This window comes from Asparagus officinalis, chromosome 4 (genome assembly GCF_001876935.1).
Source record: "Asparagus officinalis chromosome 4, Aspof.V1, whole genome shotgun sequence".
In the NCBI taxonomy this organism is placed as follows: domain Eukaryota; kingdom Viridiplantae; phylum Streptophyta; class Magnoliopsida; order Asparagales; family Asparagaceae; genus Asparagus; species Asparagus officinalis.
In genome coordinates this window covers 83,007,423-83,032,516 of record NC_033797.1, presented here as the reverse complement: position 1 = coordinate 83,032,516, position 25,094 = coordinate 83,007,423, and the positions used below count along the sequence as shown (strand labels likewise).

General features: G+C 37.7%; 1 protein-coding gene across 1 annotated transcript in view; it reads right to left on the bottom strand.

Moving 5' to 3' along the window:
- LOC109838998 (FK506-binding nuclear protein-like) overlaps positions 1-25,094 on the bottom strand; it is a 48,215-nt gene that overhangs the window by 3,472 nt on the left and 19,649 nt on the right. The window contains exon 2 of the mRNA XM_020407431.1: positions 2,780-2,912. Coding sequence (XP_020263020.1) covers positions 2,780-2,912 — 133 coding nt within the window. The remainder of the gene's footprint in view (positions 1-2,779; positions 2,913-25,094) is intronic.

Sequence of the window (25,094 nt, the reverse complement as noted above, 5' to 3'; positions counted from 1 at the left end):
TTTTTGGGGGGGGGGCGGCGCCTGACTAGGGTTATTAAGTTGCCCTAGGCAACCTAGACGGAAATTCCGTCTAGGTTGCCTCAACCTAGACGGAATTTCCGTCTAGGTTGAGTGGACAACCTAGACGGAAATTCCGTCTAGGTTGCCTACTCAACCTAGACGGTATTTCCGTCTAGGTTGATGTAACCTAGACGGAATTTCCGTCTAGGTTGATTTTCCGTCTAGATTGACAAACTAGACGGAAATTTCCGTCTAGTTTGAGTCAACCTAGACGGAACAAACTAGATGGAACTATTTCCGTCTAGTTTGACTCAAACTAGACGGAAAAATTTCCGTCTAGTTTGTTCCGTCTAGGATGCTCGTTTTTCTACTAGTGATTGAACATACGTGTTTTGAAGGCTCAATACACCAAACATTTTAACCGTCAGATTCATCTAGTTGATATGATCTTAATCTAATAAATAACTTGTTATTTATTTAGTTAAGGATGGTTAGGGAGTCGAAAGTTAAAATAACTCGAAAGTAATTAAATGTGATCATATTAGATCTCATTCTGGGATTTCGGCGGAGAAAAAAAATTATGCTTCTTCCTCTTGCTAAGATTTTCGGCGCAGACGAAAAAGTTTCTGATCACCCCCTTTTCTCACATTTTGATATTCTGATGTATAAAAAAGTTTCTTCCTTCTCTCTCTTTTTAATATTTTAAAAAAAGAGAAAAAAAAACTTTTCACATACTTCATCGAGCGAGCGCTTCAAACCCGTCATGACATCTCTTCTTTGCATGTAATTGTATATATTTCTCCAGCTATTAAGATCCCTCATGTAATATTGGAAATTTATGATATGTTCAATTTCATAAGAGTAGCACTCAAGCCTCGTGTATTTATTTAAAAACAGAGTAATAATATATATAAATTAAATGTCTTACAAAAATTGTATCTAAGGAGCTCTTTCAAGTCCATTCTTCTTGTGAAATTATAGCAGTTAAAGCTTTCATGGATTTTAAAGCAACTGAAACCTTTTAAAACATGTTTGCTTCTACGGTCCAAAGCAATTGCAGAATTTTTAAGTGTAGCCAAGTCAGTGAAGCGAGCCAGAGTTTGTAAGCAAACCTAGTCCAGTTGTTGAAAATATAATGGGCATCACCCTAGAGCTACTATTCACTTGCTCATATGATCAATAAGTCTATCAAAAAGATTTGTCCGAACTGTTTAAAGAATTATTGAGGAGAGAACTTCTTTTTTCAGAATGGGTAGATGCATTCAATTCATGGTTCCAAAGGAAGATGATTGTTTCTTGATCATCAGCATACACTTGACGAAATTAATAGGTAGAAATTATAAATGGAATTTGATCGAATAATTAGCAAGTAATTTAGGGATTATTCATGTAAATATAGGTTATTCTATATACAAAGGAATTTAATGGAGATGAACAATAAACTTGAGTTTAAATTGAACTAATTGAACAATTTTAATCCAATTTCGAGGATGAAAATAAATAATAGTATGCGCCCTCATTTTAAAAGTAGAGCAGACCAAACATTTTATTTATCCATCTACAATAGATACTTTTTTCGTTCTCAATCTTGAATATTGAAAACTGACCTCGTCGGCGACGTCGTCGGCATCGGCGGCAACGAGGGCCTATGAGCGGCAACAACAACATTGATTGCGGAGCTCAGGGATCAGAACTCAGGCGGCAATGAGTTCGGGCGTGGGCGCGCGTGCGGGCGTGGAGCTCGCCTGACGCGGTCGAGGAGGCGAAGAGCTCGTCTGTGAAGAACTCGCCTGATGGTTTCGACCTCGCCTGTTGGGCGTGTTGTTAGCAGCGGAAATTTCGGCAGAGTTTCTGGTGCATAATAAGAGAGAAAGATCAATAAGAATTCCTGTCTCACCAAGGAAACAAGAATCTGAAGCGAATATCTCAATAAAGTAGGATATCAGCTCTTCCTCTCATTAGTTCTAGGACTGACTTGTCGAGGGAACCTAATAAACTATTACAATGACCACAAATAGCAAATCACACAAGTTTTACATGGTTCGGCAAATTGCTTACATCCACGGGGCAAGTAGGGGGGACCTACAATTAGAAGGAGAGAATATAACTAGGGTTTACAATCACTCAATCTAAACCCTCACACAATTATCTCTCTCAAAAGCACAATAGTCTGTTTACACGAAACCAAAGAAAGCTGCTGACTTTTTCTCCCGCAGCCGCACTTTTCTTCTTCTCTTGCGCACCTGCTTTCTACAGCCGCCGCTTTGCACTTGCACTCCTAGCCGAAAAAGAAATCCACCTTGCACAAAAGCTAGGTCACCGAATAAATGCTATTTATATACCTGCAGCACAACAATCGTGTGGGCCTTTGCATTAATGTCTGCAACGAGAGGAAAAACACGTCTTTGCTTTGCTTCATTCACATAGTGGCCCCCACTCTTGTGCTTTACAATTCTCCACATCGATGAAGTTTTACCAAAACTGAGCCGACACCAACCAAAACAAATGTCTCACTTATTACGTCCAGTACGAAGTGAAACAATTCACGACAACGGACTTAATCCACAACAAGTCGAGAACCTAAATGAGAATGTGAACACTCTTCAAATGTCGGTATCAACTCACCAAATTGATCTCACCCCCATCAAAATCAACTAATCCAAAAACTGGCTGCATCATAAATGACTGTCTACGTATCCTCTTGCCCAAGGAATCAAGCCTTCACGTAGTTCACCTAAATGGCCGCGAACGACCTCATTCTAATAGAAGAGTTTGCAACCCTTCTCTAATATCATCAATTTTGCGGATGATAGCACCACCAATGGCCTCAAACACCTCTACCTGATGTGTACCAATAGCCATATGAAAACTGCATCTATCAACTGCACTTGGATCAAAATCCAACTCATCATCTGCATCCAAAAAGAAATGATCTCTAAACTGTGTCACCTAAGCTGGAATCCCAAACGATACAGAATGATCTAGAGAATGTGGAGTAATCTACACCCAATGTGACGTAGCATCACTCTCCACCCGCTGTGATACCTCTATGATCTATCCAAAACTCTCCACCTGCTGAGAGTCAATTAGCTCCCTCATCGAAGCCTCAACCGAAGTGACACTGCCAGACCAAACACCCAATTAAGTTTTACCTCCTATCACAACAATTAACAACTCTTTAATAGGATGACCCAAATATGTCGAAACCTTAATCCAGAAACTCTTCTACAAACCATTGCTTGACAACAAACACCGATCCTCCTCCAGCAAGGCACGGTTCTCCAAATTTGTCATCCTATCTAGTTGCTCTAAAATTTCCTTTCTAACGAAGTGTCTCAAAATGCAGTGAGCTCGGCTCCAATACAGAAATAGGTCCCTCTTGTACCTGCCACCAAAACCTGAATGAAGTACCTTTACATTTCTGCTAATTTCACACTTCTTTAAACTGTTAGAGACTACTAGGACTTTCTCTAATGGGGATTTGGTTGCAAACCAAACACGCCTAGAACAGCCACCAACAAAGGAAACCAAACGCCTATTATATCCCAATGATGCCCCCATAGAAGGCCCCCAAACATCCACGTGAACACCTCCAGAATGACCCTTAGCTCGGTGAATAAAGGTGACAAACTTCACCTTGGTCTTCTTGCTCACATCAATATGTTTACTGGACTTTAAGCTACAGGTCTTCGCACCCTCTTTCAATCTATGCGAAGAATCAATACTGGAATGGCCAAGCCCAAAATGCCACAATCTAGTCGAATCAATAGAAGTCGTCACTTCTTCACCAGCCACTATACCTCTATTCAAGTAATACAGGTTATTCGTCATGATGCCCTTCATCACAATCTGAGAGTCTTCCATAATCTTGAGAATCATGTTCTTAATTCGAACATTCAGACCCTCTCCAACCAAAGCTCCTATAGAGATCAAGTTCTTCTTTAAGAAAAGAACATATCTCACATTATATAACTCCCTAATAGTCCCGTCAAACATCTTGATGCGAATTCTTCCTATCCTAACAATCTGTCATGCATGGTTATCAGCCATGTACACCACACCACTATCCAGCTTCTCAAAACCGGAGAACCATTCCCTTCTAGGGCACACATGATAGGTCGCACCACTATCCAACATCTATTTAGATTCCTCGGAATAGCTATCTGTTGGACTGATAGAAAGTGAATAAATAGAAGAGTCAGAAATATTACCATCCGATATAACGATATTTGCTTCTGATAATGATTGCTTCCCTTTTCCCTTCTGCTTATTCTTCATCCATTCGTCGAGCTTTGGGCAGTCTTTCTTCTAATGACCAGTCTCCTTGCACCAAGTACGCTGATCTTTTCTAATTGTAGGATGTCCTACTCTAGACAGTGACTTCTAATTCTTCCGGTTTGGAGCCTTCCCTCTTACGGACAACGCCTCTGCTACCGGCTCAACTGAAGCCTCCTTATCCTTCTTTCGAAGCTGATAATTCACAAGTGCACGCCTCTGCTACCGGCTCAACTGAAGCCTCCTTATCCTTCTTTCGAAGCTGATAATTCACAAGTGCAGTAGTCACCTCACTATACGAAAGAGATGTCTTCCCATTAATCAGAGTAAGAACGAAGGTCTCATATTCCTCGTCGGGTAAGTAACTCAACAATAGCAACGCCTTGTCCTCATCTTCAATCTTGACATCCACATTCGTTAAATCCGCAAGAAGCTTTATGTAAGTATTCATGTGATCATTAATTGAGGTTCCCTTCTTCAATTAGAAACGATAAAGTCTCCTCTTCAAATGAAAGCGGTTCTCAACACTCTTTGTCAGATACTTGCTTTCGAGAATCTCCCAAATCTTCAAGCGGTTCTCAACACTCTTTGTCAGATACTTGCTTTCGAGAATCTCCCAAATCTTCTTCACAGAAGTCTCATTCATCACATCATATTTTAGATCTACTTGCTTTCGAGAATCTCCCAAATCTTCTTCACAGAAGTCTCATTCATCACATCATATTTTAGATCTTTAGTCAAAAAAGATCTAATCACACCACACGCCATTCGATTCTTCTTCTTCCAAACCTTCTCTTCAATATCAACTGGCTTGCCATCTAACTCCAAGGTATCCTTCAAATTCTGCGCGTTCAGTGCATCCAAAACCTTGCATCTCCATAATCCAAAGTTGTTTGTGCCATTAAACTTCTCCACATCTATCTTCATAGAGTGGATATTCAAACTCTGAATGGTCTTCACATTAGAAGCACCACCCTCGACACCCAAAGCATCTTCTTTCCCCGACATCTTTATCAACGCACCATCGAACGAAGAATAGATCCAAAACTAAAAAGATAGAGCATTTTACCAAAAGATCCCACCATTATCACCAAACAAAGCCCTAGACGAGCTTTCAAATCGATCTACTCCTCCAAATAGTTCAAGCGTAGCCCATGCTCTGATACCACTTGTTATGCGTAGCGAAAATTTCAGCAGAGTTTTTGGTGTATAAAAAGAGAGAAAGATTAATAAGAATTCCTGTCTCACCAAGAAAATAAGAATCTGAAATGAATATCTCAATAAAATAGGATATCAGCTCTTCCTCTCATCAGTTCTAGGACTGACTTGTCGAGGAAACCTAATAAACTATTGCAATGGCCACAAACACCAAATCACATAAAGTTTAAGTGGTTCGACAAATTGCCTAAATCCACGGCGCAAGTAGCGGGGATCTACAATTAGAGGGAGAGAATATAACCAGGGTTTACAATCACTCAATTTAAACCCTCACATAATTATCTCTATTAAAAGCACAAAAGCCTGTTTACATGAAAGCAAAGAAAGACGCTGACTTTTTCTCCCGCAGCTGCTCTTTTCTTCTTCTCCTGCGCACCTGCTCTCTGTAGCTGCCTCTTTGCACTTGCACTCCCAGCTAAAAAAGAAATCCACCTTGCAAAAAACCTAGGTCATCGAATAAATGCTATTTATATACCTGTAGCACAACAATCGGGTAGGCCTTTTCATTAATGTCCGCAAGGAGAAAAAAAACGCTTCTTTGCTTTGCTTCATTCACATGGTGGTCCCCACACTCATGCTTCACAATTCCTGTCTCATCAATAAAATAAGAATCTAAAGTGGATATCTCAACAAAGTGGGATATCAGCTCTTCCTCTCATCAGTTCTAGGACTGACTTGTCGAGGGAGCTTAATAAACTATTACAATGGCCACAAACAGCAAATCACATAAGTTTTACGTGGTTCGACAAATTGCCTACATCCACGGGGTAAGTAGGGGGGATCTAAAATTAGAGGGAGAGAATATAACTAGGGTTTACAGTCACTCAATCTAAACCCTCACATAATTATCTCTCTCAAAATCACAAAAGCCTGTTTACACGAAACCAAAGAAAACCGCAGATTTTTTCTCCTGCAGCCGCACTTTTCTTCTTCTCCTGCGCACCTGCTCTCTGCAGCCGCCGCTTTGCACTTGCACTCCCAGCCAAAAAAAGAAATCCACCTTACACAAAACCTAGGTCACCGAATAAATGCTATTTATATACCTGCAGCACAACAATAGGGTGGGCCTTTGCATTAATGTTCGCAACGAGAAAAAAAACGCGTCTTTGCTTTGCTTCATTCACATGGTGGCCCCCACTCCCGTGCTTCACAGGGTGTGGACCTCACCTATTGATGTCGCCCAAGATCTCTCCTGCACGAGAGAGATGGCGACCTTGCCTGTAGCGTGAGCAGGATTTAGGAGCTCATGTGCTGAGATTGTGCTCGCCTGTGTGTTGTTGGATCCAGCTGGATCCCACAACTGCCCTAGGGTTTCCCTATAAAAGGGAAACCCTATTCACGGACCTGATGAGCTTCATTTTCGCGATTTTAATAAAGGCAATTTTTACCTCTATGGCGGTGGCTTTTATCTCTAGCGGAAATTCTCAGTTGATCTGAGAATTAATTTTTCGGTCCAGAGAAATTGGAAAAAGTCCTGTAGCATTTACTACAGTGACGAGTTGGTGTTGTAAGATATCTCAAGTTTGAGATATTTTCTTTTACAAGCTTTGTAATTTCTTGTGGTTGAATAGGAAATTATTTGTGTGGATCCTGTGGACGTAGACAATTTTGCCGAACCACATAAATCTGTTGTCTCGTCTACTTTACTTACTATTTTATCCGTGTAGTCGTTTATTGCTTGTATTGGTTGGTTTGAGTTTGACTTAAACTCAATCTCGAGTTGTTTTCTCTCGGGATTAATTTATCTTCCGCGATGGTGTGGGCGTCCCGCCCTCTCAACAATTTGTATCAGAGCCCTTATTCTGATTAGTGGTGGTAGAACTTTTGATTTGAGGTGGTACTTGGTTATAGTGTGGTTTACACAAGATATTTATTGAAATTTTTCTGAGAGAGACGATTTTACTAAACAAGCGGAGAATGACGTCTACTAGTAAAATAGTTAAAGTTGGAAAGTAGAGATCAAGAAATTTAACGGGAAGCATGATTTTTCTTATTAGAGGATGCAGATAAAAAATTCATTGATTTCATAAAAATTGCACAAGGCTTTGGTAGGAAGAGAAAAGAAGCACAAAGATATATTAGATGAAGATTGGGAAGAGTTAGATCTCGAAGCACGAGCGTTGATTATCCTATATCTTGAGAGAGATGTTGCTTTCTTGGTAGATGGAGAGGAAACGGCTGCAGGCATGTGGTTGAAGTTGGAAAGCACATTCATGACGAAGAGTCTAACGAACTGGATCTATTTAAAATCCAAATTGTATACTTGCAAGATGGAGGAAGGCTCATCAATCTGGGAATTCATCAACAAGTTCGATAGGATCTTATCGGATTTGAAAGATATTGAGGTGATAGTGGAAGACGAGGATCAGGCACTTCTACTACTTCTATCTCTCCCAAAGTCTTATGAGAATCTGGTTCAAACACTGATGCTTGTGGGTGACAGTTTATCGATGGATGAGACTAGAACGACACTTCTAACTGATGATCTTCAAAAATTGCAACTAGTGATATGTTCACTGGTGGTAACAAAGAATAAGCGCAGGGGTTTTTTGCTAGAGGAAGGGGCAATGAGCGAGGAAAAGGCAAGAGAGGAAAGTCTAGATCAAAATCAAGACCTCTTGCGGAAAGATCGTGTTTCAAATGCGGTGAACTAGGGTATTTCAAAGTCAATTGTCCTAACAACAGAGTAGGCGGGAAGAAGAACAACAACAAGACTGAAAGACAAAAAGGCAAGGAAGAGACGAGCTATGCTTCAGGGGAAGGGAGCGATAAGGAATGCTATGTCGTCACGGGTGGTGAGGATACCTCCAGGAAGTGGATACTTGATTCTGGTTGCTCTTACCACATGTGTCCAAATAGGAAGTGGTTTACTACTTATAGGAGCATTGATGGTGGAACCGTATTGATGGAAAACAACCATGCTTGTAAAACGATAGGGCTAGGTGATATCAAGATCAATATGCATGATGGAGTGGTTCGAACCTTGATGGATGTTAGGCATGTTCCCGACTTGCGGAAGAATCTTATCTCAGTTGATGCTTTGGACTCTGGGGGTTACAAGATTGTAGTAGAGAACGGAGTGAAGAGGGTTGCTTGGGGTTCCTTAGTAGAGATGAAGGGAATTCGTCACCGTAACCTATATACTCTATTGGGTACGACGGTGACGGGAGATGCAGCTGTTGGAACTGATGGAAGTGGTGGAGACCCATGTGAACACACACGGTTATGGCATGACGGGAGATGCAGCTGTTGGAACTGATGGAAGTGGTGGAGACCCATGTGAACACACACGGTTATGGCATAGGCGGCTTGGGCACATGTCAGAGCCCATGTGAACACACACGGTTATGGCATAGGCGGCTTGGGCACATGTCAGAGAAGGGTCTAGATTTGCTCGGTAAGGATGGTTTGTTGAAGAATCTGAAGAAGCCTTGCATAGATTTTTGTGAGGACTGTGTGTATGGAAAGGCACACAGGGTTCGGTTTCTGATAAGCAATCACAAGAGCAGAGGGATACTAGATTATGTGCACACAGATGTTTGGGGTCCAGCTTCGACAACTTCTAATGGTGGTTCCAGATATTTTGTCTCATTCATAGATGATCATTCGAGAGATGCTTGGATTTATTTTCTAAAGCATAAGAATGAGGTATTTGAGACATTCAAGAAGTGGAAGGCGATGGTTGAGAATAGAACAAGAAAGAAATTGAAGACATTAAGATCTGACAATGGTACAGAATATACAGATGGTGCCTTCAAGGAGTTCTGTGATCAGGAGGGGATTGCCATACACTGGACAGTTAGATCTATGCAATAGCAAAATTAGGTCACGTAGTGTGACACCCCAGGGTTCACACAATGCTACAGTCCAAGGTGAAACCCGGATTGTCAAACCTGGCAAGCACCAAACACCATTCTACGACATGTTTCACCATCATAGTCACTATTTCTCTAGTGGAAACAATAAATATGTGAAGGTACAAAACAGGTAAAAGTAGTATAAAATTAGATATACACAAAAGAAGTACATCAACAAATGAGCCCAACTGAAATAGAATAAAAATACCCGAGTCTGAAATACATCTTAACACAATGAGTCAAATAAAATCTTACTAAGGCAATCAGCCTCAAAAAAATGAATACAACTCTAAAGTATGAACAATGAACATAACTATACAGTGGATGTTCAACTACTAAAACTGTGCGACGACGACTATGCTAGAACTCCGTCATCCTGTGGCTCTTCAAAACTCTGATTTTTGTGAAAGAGACAATTTAAACAAAAAGAATAACAACAAGAGCGTCAGATCGCTACAACAAGATCATCTTCATCCGCCCTCAGGGGAAGGGCTGCTAGATAAAGTGGAGGCTTTATCTATTAAGTATAGTCTACCTATATTATTTTTTCTGCATCTAATGGAGTTAATATTTAGACACCTACAAGACGAGACGTAGTACGTCGAGCAAAATAATCCAAACAAGGAAACCCTTATATATATACCATATGTATCAAATTGTAGATCCCTAAATACTAATTCCAACTCTATGAATAAAAATAACACTCAAAAGAAATACTCCAAGCCTAAACCATATAGGACCAATATCACAGTCTCGAACTACTTCTCAAGTAGTTGGCGCAAAAATAAGAGAATATCATCCAACTCAAAAAATAAAAAAAAATCACCATAGGTCATATCCTGTATGCCACAAATCAAAGAATATACCCTACTCATGGGTAATCTAACATGGGAGTAACTACAACTGATGATACATATATGTGTACATCTTTTTATGCAATAGCAATACTCTTATAATATTCTTACCCAATCGCTCTGCGGTAATAGGTTTTGTCTCCCTATTTCGGATACATAAAAAAACGATACTATTGTAATACTCTTACTCAATCTCTCTGCGGAAATAGGTTTTATATCCTTATTTCGAATACATGAAATGACGATACTTTTGTAATACTTTTACTCAATCGTCCTACAGAAATAGGTTTTATCTCCCTATTTCGGATACATAAAATGATGATACTTTTGTAATACTTTTACTCAATCATCCTGCGAAAATAGGTTTTATCTCCCTATTCTGGATGATGCATCCAGATGATCGTATAATGAAGTATAGACATATCAGCCAAATCCGAAAAAACCCCGATCATCTTCGAGTATTGGTACAGCCACAGTCTCATTGCGGGAAACATCTAATACTCCTAGTGTGGTATAGCCACAGTCTCATTACGGAGAAACATCTACACCAAGCATCCATAACTGATGAACACTACTTTATTATATGTTATTATACTTTTATCAACTCAACGTGTATCAAAAATCTCAACAGTGCGTGTTAACACAATATAAACTAAGTGTATTACTTTTATCAACTCAACGTGTATCAAAAATCTCAACAGTGCGTGTTAACACAATATAAACTAAGTGTATGTGCACATATCTCGGTGTGCGTGTCAAAAATCTCAACAGTGCGTGTTAACACAATATAAACTAAGTGTATGTGCACATATCTCGGTGTGCGTGTTCATAACTGGTGTTCACCATCATCTCAGGTGTTAAACAACTTTTAATCATTGTAATATAATAGTACAAGATCTAGAAACTCTCTCAAAAATAACAAACAAGAGTGAAACTCAAGAAACTTTCACGTTATATATCAATTATTTTAAATCAGCACATTTGCAGTTTTTTGCAGAACATATCGTTAGTCAATTGAGCATATCTTTCTCTAGACAAACTCTTTTTAAGATTAGTTTTTTGTTTTAGAAATTAGATTTACATAGATATCATTTGGCACTACTATGGTTCAGTTTGGAGTTCATATGATATCTCTAATTTCTAGTTAAACGTTATATATGTGCAGTAGTTTTTCTGCAGAATATATCATAGGTAAATTAGGCATATCTTTCTCTAGAAAAACTATCTTTTGGAAAGGTTTTCTGTTTTGAAATTTAGATTCACATATCTTTCGATTAGCATTAGTTTGGTTCAATTTGGATTTTATTTGTTATTTCAAATTTCTAGTTAAACAGTATATATGTGCAGCAGGTTTTCTACAGAACATAACAAGCATGATTATTTGCACAAGAAATTATATTTAAACCTTCAATCATATTTAAAACATATTGAAACATATATAAAATATATAACAACACTTAAACTTTGATAAACACTTACTAAAATTATCTCGAATATAAATCAAACTCTTGTGTTAATCTAATTAGGGTTTTTTAACCTAATTAACCAAATTCTTCAACCTAAAGCATGAACTTTTAACATATTAAACATAAGAATGAGTGCCAAACAACTTAGAAAAGATATACATTCATTAAATCATATTTTAATACGTAGGTATCACAAACCTAGGGTTTTCTCATCTTTAATCCACATGTAAACTCAATTAAATGTCAAATTAAGGTTTAAACATGATTAGAACATGATTAACAAGTTAAAAATAAAATTTGAAGAACCCTAATGATCATGATTATGTTTTTATTATAAACAGCAAGAAAAACATGTAAATCTAACATTTGTTTAAGATCTAACAATAAAAATCTTTTCTTTTTCACATTAGATTAAGATCTAAGCATGTAAACATAATTTAAACTTCTAAACTAGTTATTTAATTCTGGGGATGGGTTTGGATGTAAGTGATCTTACCTTAATATCATGTGCAAGCCTCTGAAATAAAGCAAGCAATCCCAGAGCATAAACAACCCGTTCTCCCTCGCCACACGTCGATGATCTCGCCCTCATGTCGGTGTTTTGCTTCACAAAGCTCTCCAAACTCATAAGAAAAAGATCTAGGGTTTTTGAGAAGAGAGGGTGGCTGATAAGGTTTATATATATGATAAAAGAAAGAAATTTTTGTGAAAAACACAGGTATTTATGGAGGCAAACCCGAAACAAATCTGTTTGACCCAAACCAGGAAACCTAGTCTGACTAGGAAAATAACATTCGGTATTTTAGCTGTAACTTTCTCATTCGACCTCCGAATGAGGTGATCTAAAATTTATTGGAAAGCTGTTGAAGAGATATACAACTTTGGTCTGTATACTTTTTCTAGATTTTGATTGCATCGGTCTGTAAAACATAGAAACTCATAACTGATCATTATTCTCAGATTTTTACTCTTTTGCCTTTGTGCATGTTTTGTGCATTTGCACTCATATTTTCACAAATATACATTGAATTGATCCCAAATAAATTCTTATCATACTCAAACATCAAAATATGTTATTTTTTACTATATAACATATTTATTATTATTTATCATAAAATATTCAAATTTACGGGGTTTTACATTTTCCCCCTTAAAAGAATTTTGTCCCCGAAATTCCGCAATCGTATCTTAGGAATTAATAATATGAGAAAAGCACTAAGAGGGGATAATCCAGACAAGGAAACCCTTTCGTACACATCTCGTACCATTAATCCCTAGATATGAATCACTAGCAATATTTATGCTTAACAATTTAAAATACGAATACTCTCACTTAACCCCTAACTAAACAGAACTAGTACGTCGGCCGAAAAATCCAAACAAGGAACCCCCCACATATATACTATGTATTCTGAATGATTAGGAGCTAAGTGTTAATACCCCTATTCTAGCATTAAATATAAATATGACCATATAGAAAAAAAATCAAAAAATCATAAACATCAATAAGCTATAACCAAAACAATTTACCCACTCGAACAATTACGGGTAGTCGTGATGCATATCCTCCTCGCGCTCCCAAGAAGCCTCCTCATCTCTTTTCCATCTCTATTGAACTTTAACTTAAAGTATTACTTTCTTTCTAAGCCTCTCATCCTCTCTAGTAAGAATACAACTCGTGATCTCCACGTTAGTTAAACCTATCTGAAACTCAAATTTTGGTGCATCAATCACCCTCTGCTGCTCCTTGTCGTACAAATGCTTCTTCATCATCAAAATATAGAAAATATCATGCATACTCGACATCGATGCTAGAAGATCTATCCGATGCGAAATGGCTCCAAAATGTTCAACTCTCATGAACGGACCAATATACCTTAGGGTAAACTTTTCCTGTCTACCGAGTTACTGAACTCATCTGTGGTATTTCAAATAAGACATAGTCCCCAATCTAGAACTCTAACGGTCATCGTGTTTCCGATGACTATGCGCTACAAGAATACGCTCCCAAACCTTTGCTACCTTCCCTGTAGTCTGCCTCATAAGCTAATGTCTAAGCAATAAACTTTCTTGTAACTATGTCCAATGAATAAGCAATCTATAATGCCTCCTGTACCATGCCTCATACAGTGTCATGCCAATAGTCTATGATATATGATATTATAATCACACTCAATCAATGGGATATGATCCTCCCAGCTATCTTGCAAGTCTATAATACATGTTTTCTACATAATTTCCGACACTTAGTTTACTCTCTCCGTTTGTCCATCCGTCTGTGGGTGGACAACACTAGAATATCACAACTGGCTACTGAGTAAATCCTGAAAACTCTTCTAGATATGCCTCTTCATATCTTTGTACATTTTTATTATACCTGGATACAGTGTATATCTGGTATAATGCGCCTAAACTATCGCGAAATATAAGCTATACCATTTGGGTCTCATAAAAACACCTCCTAGTCCTGCTAATGATGTGTCCACGTAAATGAAAAATATTGTATCACTGCTCAAAAAAAATCAAAATTGTTACTGTAGTCTATCTAGCCTTAATTGTCTCAAAGGCTCCCTAGCACCCAGTGCTCAAAGAAAACTATACACCCTTCTTCGTAAGTTGCGTAAGTGGTATCATAATCTTCAAAAAATCCCGAATGAACTTTCTCTCATACCCTACCAAAACTTTGCATCTCCGTAATGGTTCTTAGTGACTCCTAATCAAGTACAGCCTCAATAATGGCTGGATCCACTGTTATGCCCCCTACTGATGATGTGGCCTAAAAATCTGATCTCTTATAGCCAAAACTCTTATTTACTGAACTCAGCGTATCACTGATGCCTCTAATCTCGACTGTCCACTATGCTCGCAATGTCAATAAAGGATGTTGCTCGTGTTCTACCTCCGATCAAGAAAAGATAAGGATGTCATAAATAAAACAACTACAAACTGGTCCTAGCATGGATGGAAAACCCAGTTCATTAAATTCATGAATATCACGGGTGCATTAGTCAGCCCAAATATCATGACAAGAACTCAAAAGACACATATCGAGTCAGAAAAGATGATATTGGAAATATCCATTTACCACATTCGTAACTGGAAATAACTAGAACGAAGATCAATCTTCGAGAAATGCTGCGCTCCTCGCAGCTGGTGGAACAAATCATAATTCCTCGATAATAGGTCAGTGATTCAAGAAGTTACCATATTCAACTCATGATAATCTATACATAATTGCATGCTACTGTCCTTCTTCTCCACGAAGAGGACCGGTGCTCCCATGAAAAATGACTCTAGATAATGAAACTCTGATATAACAACTCATCTAACCGAGTCTGTAGCTCCCTCATCTCATCGGGTGCCATATGATATGATAGGGTGCTCGGAATATCGGTATGGTGTCTGTTGCAACTCGATGTAGGAACAACATCTCTCACTGGAGAAAATGTAGGTATGTCCTGAAAGACATCCTGATACTCTGAGACGACTCCGATCTCGCTCAAAACTGCACCCCGATCCCATATCGTCACCTTCTTGACGTATGCCAGAAATGGCTCCGTATTCTGGTTACCCTATAAGATTGCTACTATCTATACAATCCCAACGAATGCTCACAAGCATACTATTTTAGCAAAATAGTAGATACTAATATTGTAGGATTATAACCATTTCATACCAAGAATGATGTCAAAATCTGACATCCACAAAATGACCAGGTCAAAGATGAACTCAAACTCATCTATACTGATGACACATCTCCTACATATACTCTCTAATAGGGACACCTCCCCTAGAGGAGTAGAATCTTATAACAGAACATCTAAGGGATGTGTAACTAACTGAAGCCTATACATGAAGGCATGAAATATAAAAGAATATGAAGTTCCTGAATCAAACAAGATTCGAGCTGGCTAAGAATTTACTATGAAAACTCTGCTCGTACTATGCTCACGCGGTATGATTGCATAAACCCTGTTGGTGGCTAGAGACTACTATGCTATCGGTGGTGGAATGTATAGGTCCATCTGACCCTGATGAATACTCTGAAAAGCACAATTATGGCCTATTGACCCCTAAATCCTCGGAATAACCTATAGTACATCTATCCTCGATGCTGGCCGTAACCATAGCCCTAAGACAATTAATCCTGACCTCTGTCATGCTGGTCTCCTACTGGTATACTATGACAATTCTTTGATCTATATCTGATCTTGTTACAATTGTATCATGTGTCCTGAATCATACGCTGCTGTGGTGTTATTAAATCATGTTGTGCTATCTTCTTATAATATCTTTGTTAATGATGGTTAAAATTCTTACCCCGCTACTGAGGTCCTCTAGATCCCACAATAGGCCTCTTGCCCTTGTTATTGCCATCATGCTGGTCTTGATTTCATAATTAACTATAGGCATATTTCACTGCTTTAATCGAACTAGCTCTAACTGCTTGTGGAAGAAGTAAACAAAAATTTCCTAAATAAGTGATATACGCTATCCCGACAAAATTTTAAAATCGTAGCTATCCTTTTCTGCTATTCCTTGGTGATGTCCTCTATGCTGAATATTTTTAACCTCTGATTTGGTACTGAGTCGACGTTAAGAAATTTTTACATATTCCTTTTTATTTATAAGTTGCACATGAATCTAGTGTGCCCTGCACTATGGTGTTCTCAGTGTCTGATATCGTTCCTATTCTTTTAGAGCCAAGCCTCGAGCCTTGTGGTTCTATCAACAGCTAGTTCTGGTGATGATGAAATCATTAGTATTACGTCTTCATTAGGCATAACTGGTATAATTAGTGGTGGAACTCTAGAAAGTGATACTGCTGGCGAAAACGGATATGCCTCTCTCTCCTTGAGTGCTACAAAATCTTACTGCAAACGGTGTCATAAAGTCGATCATATACTATGGAGCCTGCTACCGCTTGGGCTTTGCTTACCCAGCTTTCCGGGAACGAGTTTTAACTCGACCGTATCCTCGTCCCTACATTTATAATATCAAGAGGAGAGCTTATGATCACAGTAAGTAAGATCGCAAACATATATACATATATAAATATAATGTATCCCAATACATATACATAACATATAGTTTTCACGCAAATACTTTAAATCAACATAAAATAATTGTCATAAAAAAAATTTCCAAAATTTTGAGATATACGCACATATCGTCCTCACTCATTCTAGAAAAATTCTTAGCGAACTCTATACATGAATCCTAAGAAACTCTATTCTAGCTCCACGACTCGACACAAGATGATCCTAGGAAAACTAGAACTAGAGCTCCGATACCAACTGTGACGCCCCAGGGTTCACACAAGGTTGCAGTCCAATGTGAAACCCGGATTGTCAAACCTTCCAAGCACCAAGCACCAAACACCATGCTACGATATGTTTCACCATCACAATCACTATCTCTCTAGATGAAATAAAAAATATGTGAAGGTACAAAACAGGCAAATAATAGAAGTAGTATAAAATCAGATATGTACAGAAGAAGTATATCAACAAATGAGCCCAACTGAAATAGAATGAAAATATCTCTGAGTCTAAAATGCATCTCAACATAATGAGTCAAATGAAATCTCACTAAGTCACTCAGCCTCAAAAAAATAAATACAACTCTAAAGTCTTAATAATGAACATAACTATACAGTGGAGCTCTAACTACTAAAACTGTGCGACGCCGACTATGCTGGAACTCTGTCATCCTGCGGCTCTCCGAAACTCTGATTTTTGTGAAAGAGATAATTTAAACAAAAAGAACAACAACAAGAGCGTCAGATCGCTACAACAAGATCATCTTCATCCGCCCCCAGGGGAAGGACTGCTAGATGAAGTGGAGGCTCTATCTATTATGCATAGTCTACCTATATTATTTTCTCCGTATCTAATAGAGTTAATATTTGAACACCTACAAGACGAGACGTAGTACGTCAAGCAAAATAATCCAAACAAGGAAACCTTCATATATATACCATATGTATCAAATTGTAGATCCCTAAATACCAATTCTAACTCTATGAATGAAAACAACACTCAAAGAAATACTCCAAGCCTAAACCATATAGGACCAATGTCACAATCTCGAACTACTTCTCAAGTAGTTGGCACAATAATAAGAGAATATCATCCAACTCAAAAAAAAAAAATTACCATATGCAATATCCTGTATGCCACAAATCAAAGAATGTGCCCTACTCATGGGTAATCTAACATGGGAGTAACTACAACTGATGATACATATATGTGTACATCTCCTTATGCAATAGCGATACTCTTATAATATTCTTACTCAATCGCTCTGTGGTAATAGGTTTTGTCTCCCTATTTCGGATACATAAAATAACGATACTATTGTAATACTCTTACTCAATCATCCTGTGGAAATAGGTTTTATCTTCGTATTCTAGATATATGAAATGATGATACTTTTGTAATACTTTTACTCAAACGTCCTGTGAAAATAGATTTTATCTTTCTATTCCGGATACATAAAATGACAATACTTTTGTAATACTTTTACTCAATCGTCCTGCGGAAATAGGTTTTATCTTCCTATTTCTGGATGATGCATCCAGATGATCGTACAGCAGAGTATAGACATATCAGCCAAATCCGAAAAAACTCCGATCATCTTCGAGTATTAGTACAACCGCGATCTCATTGCGGGAAACATCCAATACTCCTAGTGTGGTACAGCTACTGTGTCATAATGAGGAAACATCCACACTGAGCATCCATAATTGATGAACACTACTTTATTATATGTTATTACACTTTCATCAACTCAACGTGTATCAAAAATCTCAATAGTGTGTGTTAACACAACATAAACTAAGTGTATGTGCACATATCTCGGTGTGCGTGTCCATAACTAGTGTTCACTATCATCTCAGGTGTTAAACAACTCTTAATCATTGTAATATAATAGTACAAGATTAAGAAACTCTCTCAAAAATAACAAACAAGAGCAAAACTTAAGAAATTTTCACGTTATATATCAATTATTTCAAATCAGCACATTTGTAGTTTTTTACAGAACATATCGTTAGTCAATTGAGCATATCTTTCTCTAGACAAAAATCTTTTTAAAAATAATTTTTTGTTTTGGAAATTAGATTAACATAGCTATCATTTGGCACTAGTTTGGTTCAGTTTAGAGTTAATATGATATCTCTAATTTCCAATTAAACATTATATATGTGCAACAGTTTTTCTACAGAATATATCATCAGTAAATTAGGCATATCTTTCTCTAGAAAAACTATCTTTCAGAAAGATTTTCTGGTTTTGAAATCTAGATTCACATATCTTTCAATTAGAATTAGTTTGGTTCAATTTGGATTTCATTTGTTATTTTAAATTTCTAGTTAAACTGTATATATGTGCAACAGTTTTTCTACAGAATATAACAAACATGATTATTTGCATGAGAAATCATATTTTAACTTTCAATCATGTTTAAAACATACTGAAATATATATAAAACATATAACAATACTTAAACTTTGATAATCACTTACTAAAAATATCTCGAACATAAATCAAACTCTTGTGTTAATCTAATTAGGATTTTTCAACCTAATTAACCAAATTCTTCAATCTAAAGCATGAACTTTTAACATATTAAACATAAGCATGAGTGCCAAACAACTGAGAAAAGATATACATTCATTAAATCATATTTTTAACACTTAGGTATCATAATCCAAGGGTTTTCTCATCTTTAATCCACATGTAAACTCAATTAAATGTCAAATTAGGGTTTAAACATGATTAGAACATAATTAACAAGTTAAAAATGAAATTTTAAAGAACCCTAATGATCATGATCATGTTTCTATTATAAACAACAAGAAAAACATATAGATCTAACATTTGTTTAAGATCTAACAACAAAAACTATTCTTTTTCACATTAGATTAAGATCTAAGCATGTAAACATAATTTAAACTTCTAAACTAGTTATTTAACTATGGGGATGGGTTTGAATGTAAGTGATCTTACCTTAATATCATGTGCAAGCCTCTGAAACAAAGCAAGCAATCCCTGAGCATAAACAATCCGTTCTCCCTCGCCACACGTCGATGATCTCGCCCTCGTGTCGGTGTTTTACTTCACAAAGCTCTCCAAACTCATAAAAAAAGATTTAGGGTTTTTGAGGGAAGAAGGTGACTGATAAGGTTCATAGATATGATAAAAGAAAAGAATTTTCGTGAAAAACACATGTATTTATAGAGACAAACCCAAAACAAACATGTTTGAACCGAAGCAGGAAACCTAGTCTGACTAGGAAAATAATCTTCGGTATTTTGGTTGTAACTTTCTCATACGACCTCGGAATGAGGTGATCTAAGAGTTGTTGAAAAGCTATTGAAGATATGTAACTTTGGTCTTTTATACTTTTTCAGATTCTGAATGCATCGATATGCAAAATGTAGAAACTCATAACTGGTCATTATTCCCAGATTTTCACTCTTTTGCCTTTGTACATGTTTTGTGCATTTGCACTCATATTTTCACAAATATAGATTAAATTGATCTCAAATAAATTCTTATCATACTCAAACATCAAAATATATTATTTTTTACTATATACATATTTATCATTATTTATCATAAAATGTTCAAATTTACGGGGTTTTACACGGAGAGACTGAACTGAACACTGTGGGAGAAAGCATTGAGTATGCGATCATATGCTGGTTTGGGTAGTGAATGGTGGGCAGAAGTGGTTGCTACAGCTTATTACATAGTGAACCGTTCTCAACATTCGACATTAGATGGTGATACACCTTATCGGGTATGGTCAGGGGAGCATGCAGATTACGATAGACTTAGGATTTTTGGATGTACCACCTACTATCACATCAACGAGGGAAAGCATGATGCGAGGGCCAAGAAGGCAATATTCTTGGGGTATGCAAAGGGCGTAAAAGTTTGTCATCTTTGGTGTACAGAAGATTCCAAGTTCGTGATCAGCAGGGATGTAACCTTTGATGAGAAATCCATGATTGCCAGGGCATTCAAGAGTGGTGGTGTTGGGACTGTTAGGACCTCTAAGTCCTAGGTTATTTAGATAGAACCTAAAAACCAACCAGGTTCTAATCATGTTCAAGTGGAGGATCATGAAGATGATTAGCTTGAACAAGAGGAGGTTCAGCAAGAAAATGTACAAGCATTACGATAATAGCAACTTGAAGATAGTTTGGCTTCCACTAGGCCAAGGCGAGCATACAAGCAGGTTTAGAAGCTGGGGTCAGATTAGCCTCTGAAGCACTATGGTCAAGTAAATTTGGTTGAGTACGCACTCTCGGTGGAGGATGATGAGCCGATCACCTTCAAAGAAGCTATTCGGGACAAGGATAGTGAGAGTTGGTTGGCTGCGATGGAAGAAGAGATGGAATCTCTCCGGAAGAACCAAATATGGGAGGTGGTCCCATTGCTCGTAGGGAAGAAAGCTATAGGTTGTAAGTGGGTGTACAAGAGAAAGGAGGATCCTTCCAAGCTCGGTGGTACAAGGTACAAGGCTAGGCTAGTGGCTAAGGGGTTTGCACAAAGAGAGGGTGTGGAATACAATGAGATCTTTTCTCCGGAAGTGAAACACACATCTATTCGGGTGCTATTGAGTATTGTTTCTCATAATGATCTTGAGCTGGAACAACTCGATGTTAAAACGGCCTTCTTGCACGGAGACTTGGATGAGGATATCTATATGCATTAGCCTGAGAGTTACAAGGTTGAGGATAAGGAGAATCATGTATGTCACTTGAGTAAATCACTATATGGATTGAAGCAATCTCCTCGCCAGTGGTACATGCAATTTGACTCTTTCATGCTAAAGCATGGGTTCTTCAGAAGCGATTATGACTGTTGTGTCTATATTCAGAAGCTTTGTGGAGGTGATTATATCTATCTTCTTTTATATGTAGATGACATGCTTATTGCATTGAAGAACAATGTGGAGATATATAGACTAAAATCTTAACTTGGTAAAGAGTTTGAGATGAAGGACATTGGTGCTGCTAAGAAAATACTGGGTATGGAGATTAGAAGAGAGCGGGCGAATTGACGATTGTTCTTGAGTCAGAAGATCTATATAGAGCGGGTGATCGCAAGGTTTGGGATGCAAAGTGCTAAGTCAGTGGTGACTCCATTAGCCCTATATTTTAAGCTCTCGGGTAAATAATCTCCCACTAGAGCGGAAGATAAGGCACACATGGAATGTGTTCCTTATGCTAGTGCAATAGGTAGTTTGATATATGCCATGGTGTGTACATGTCTAGATATTTCACAGGCGGTTAGTGTGGTCAGCAGGTTCATGGCGAATCTGGGAAAAATGCACTAGGAAGCGGTGAAATGGGTCCTGAGGTACTTGAAAGGTACCGCGGATACGGGTCTGTATTTTGGTGGAGATACATGTCAGATTGATGGGTTTGTGGACTCAGACTATGCGGGCGATCTAGACAGACGACGATCTACTACTGGTTATGTATTCAGAATACATGGTGCTCTAGTTAGTTAGCGATCGATGCTACATGCTACAATGGCACTTTCTACTATAGAGGCTAAGTATAGGGCCATGGCAGAGGGAGTGAAGGAAGCATTGTGGTTGTGTGGTCTGTTAGAAAATTTAGAGATTGAGCAGGATTACGTGAACTTACGGTGCGATAGTCAAAGTGCAATTTATTTAGCTAAGAATCAAGTTCATCATGCTCGTACCAAGCATATTGATGTCAGGTATCATTTTGTGTGGGATGTCATAGAGGAAGGTGATATTTCTTTCATGAAGGTGCACATGAATGAGAATCCAGCAGACATGTTGACCAAGGTGGTGACAGGTAGCAAGTTTTAACATTGTCTGAACTTACTCCACATTAGCCCGTGTTGATCTGCCCAACACGACAATTGCAGAACTATGATTAGCTTGATCCCGGTCAGAGGGTATGTAGGCAACCATGGTAAAATAATGCGATTGGTTTGGCCTGGTTTTGGGCCTGGTTGGCATTCGTGGTGTTCTTCTGGTGATCATCCAAAAATTAAGGTTTATCAAATGATGGACGAGGTGGAGAAATGTTGAACACTGACCTTGTCGGCGACCTCGCCAACATCGGTGGCAACGAGGTCCTACCAGTGGCAACAACAGCGTTGATTGTGGAGCTCAGAGATCGGAACTCAGGCGATGATTAGTTCGGGCGTGGGCGTGGAGCTCGCCTGACGTGGTTAAGGAGGCGAAGAGCTCGCCTGTGAAGAACTTGCCTGATGGTTTCGACCTCACCTGTTGGGCGTGGACCTCACCTTTTGATGTCGCCCAAGATCTCGCTTACACAAGAGATATGGCGACCTCACATGTAGCGTGAGCGGGATTTAGGAGCTCGCGTACTGAGATCACGCTTGCCTGTGTGTTGTTGGATCTAGTTGGATCCCACAACTACCCTAGGGTTTCATTTTCAAAATTTTAACAGAGGCAATTTTTATCTCTGTGGCGGTGACTTTTATCTCCAGCGGAAATTCTCAGTTGATCTAAGAATCAATTTTTCGGTCTAGATAAATTGGGCAAAGTCCTGTAGCATTTACTACAATGACGAGTTAGTGTTGCGAGATATCTCAAGTTTGAGATATTTTATTTTACAAGCTTTGTAATTTCTTGTGGTTGAATAAGAAATTATTTGTGTGGCTCCCGTGGACGTAGGCAATTTACCGAACCACATAAATCTATTGTCTCGTCTACTTTACTTACTGTTTTATCCGTGTAGTCGTTTATTGCTTGTATGGTTGGTTTGAGTGTGGCTTAAACTCAAGCTCGAGTTGTTTTCTCTTGGGATTAATTTTATCATATCTAAGAACCCTAATAGCCACCAAACCCCCATAAACCCTATTTTGAATTCTTGGAGAAGATTGGAGGCTTTCAAGTTGGGTTTTTGTTGATTTTTTTTAGCTTTTGCAGTGGAGATCTCCTTCGACGTTGCTTCTAACAAGTTTTCCTACAACCCCAGACGAGTTTCATCTCTACTAATCCCCCTCCTAATTTTTAAAATATTTTTGAAGAGTTTTTAATAAGTTTTATAGAGCCTAATCAATTAATTAAAATATTTTTGAAGAGTTTTTAATAAGTTTTATAGAGCCTAATCAATTAATTTGTGTATAAAAATTGAATCTTTTGTATATATGTATAAAGACTAGGTCTTTTCATGTTAAAGAGATTAAGCACGAATTTACAGAAGTATTTTAAGATCTGAAAATAATTTAAAATATTGTTTATCTGAATTTTAATGTCTTATTATTCGTTTTAAAGTTTCGTGCATGATTGAAGATTTACATATGATTTCTTGTGCAAATAATCATGCTTGTTATGTTCTGTTAAAAATCTACTGCACATATATACTATTGAACTAGAAATTTTAAATAACAAATGAAATCCAAATTAAACCAAGCTAATTCTAATTAAAAGATATATGAATCTAGTTTTCAAAACAGAAAACCATACCTAAAGATAGTTTTCGTAGAGAAAGATATACTCAATTTACTGATGATATGTTCTGCAGAAAATCTACTGCACATAAAAAATGTTTAACTAGAAATTAGAAATATCATATGAACTCCAAACTGAACCAAATCAGTGTCAAATGATAGCTATGTGAGTCTAGTTTCCAAAACGAAAAAATATTCTTAAAAAGATTTTGTCCAAAGAAAGATATTCTCAATTTACTAATGATATGTTCTGCAAAAAACTGCAGATGTGCTGATTTGAAATAAATTGATATATTACGTAAAGGTTTCTTGAGTTTCGCTCTTGTTTGTTATTTTTGAGAGATATTCTCGATCTTGTACGGTTATATTATAATGATTAAGAGTTGTTTAGTACCTGGGATGATGGTGAACTTCAGATGTGGACACGCACACCAAGATTTGTGCATGTATGCTATATTGTGTTAGATTGGCACACTTTTGACACGAGTTAAATTAATAAACACATTTGAATAATGATGTTCTATACGTATCCGGAAATAGAAAGATGAAACCTATTTACCACAGAACGATTGAGTAAGAGTATTACAATAGTATCGTTATTACATGTATCCGGAATAGGAAAATAATAAACCCTATTGCCACAGAACGATTGAGTAAGAGTATTACAATAGTATCATTATTACATGTATCCGGAATAGGAAAATAATAAGCCCTATTACCGCAGAACGATTTGTTCGCGGGGAAAACTGTTTTCTTCATTGAAATAATTGTCATCTTGGATTACAAAGATCTGGTCTTTTATAGATCCGGTTACAACTAAATCAAAGAAAAAAAGTAAAAATTACAACTTTCCGTTTGTGAACAAATCGCGAGCTCCTTTTTTGCGGTCGCTCGCTTTGGTGGGTTCTTTGCCAACGCTGGGGTTAATCCGTGGACCACCGCGCGATC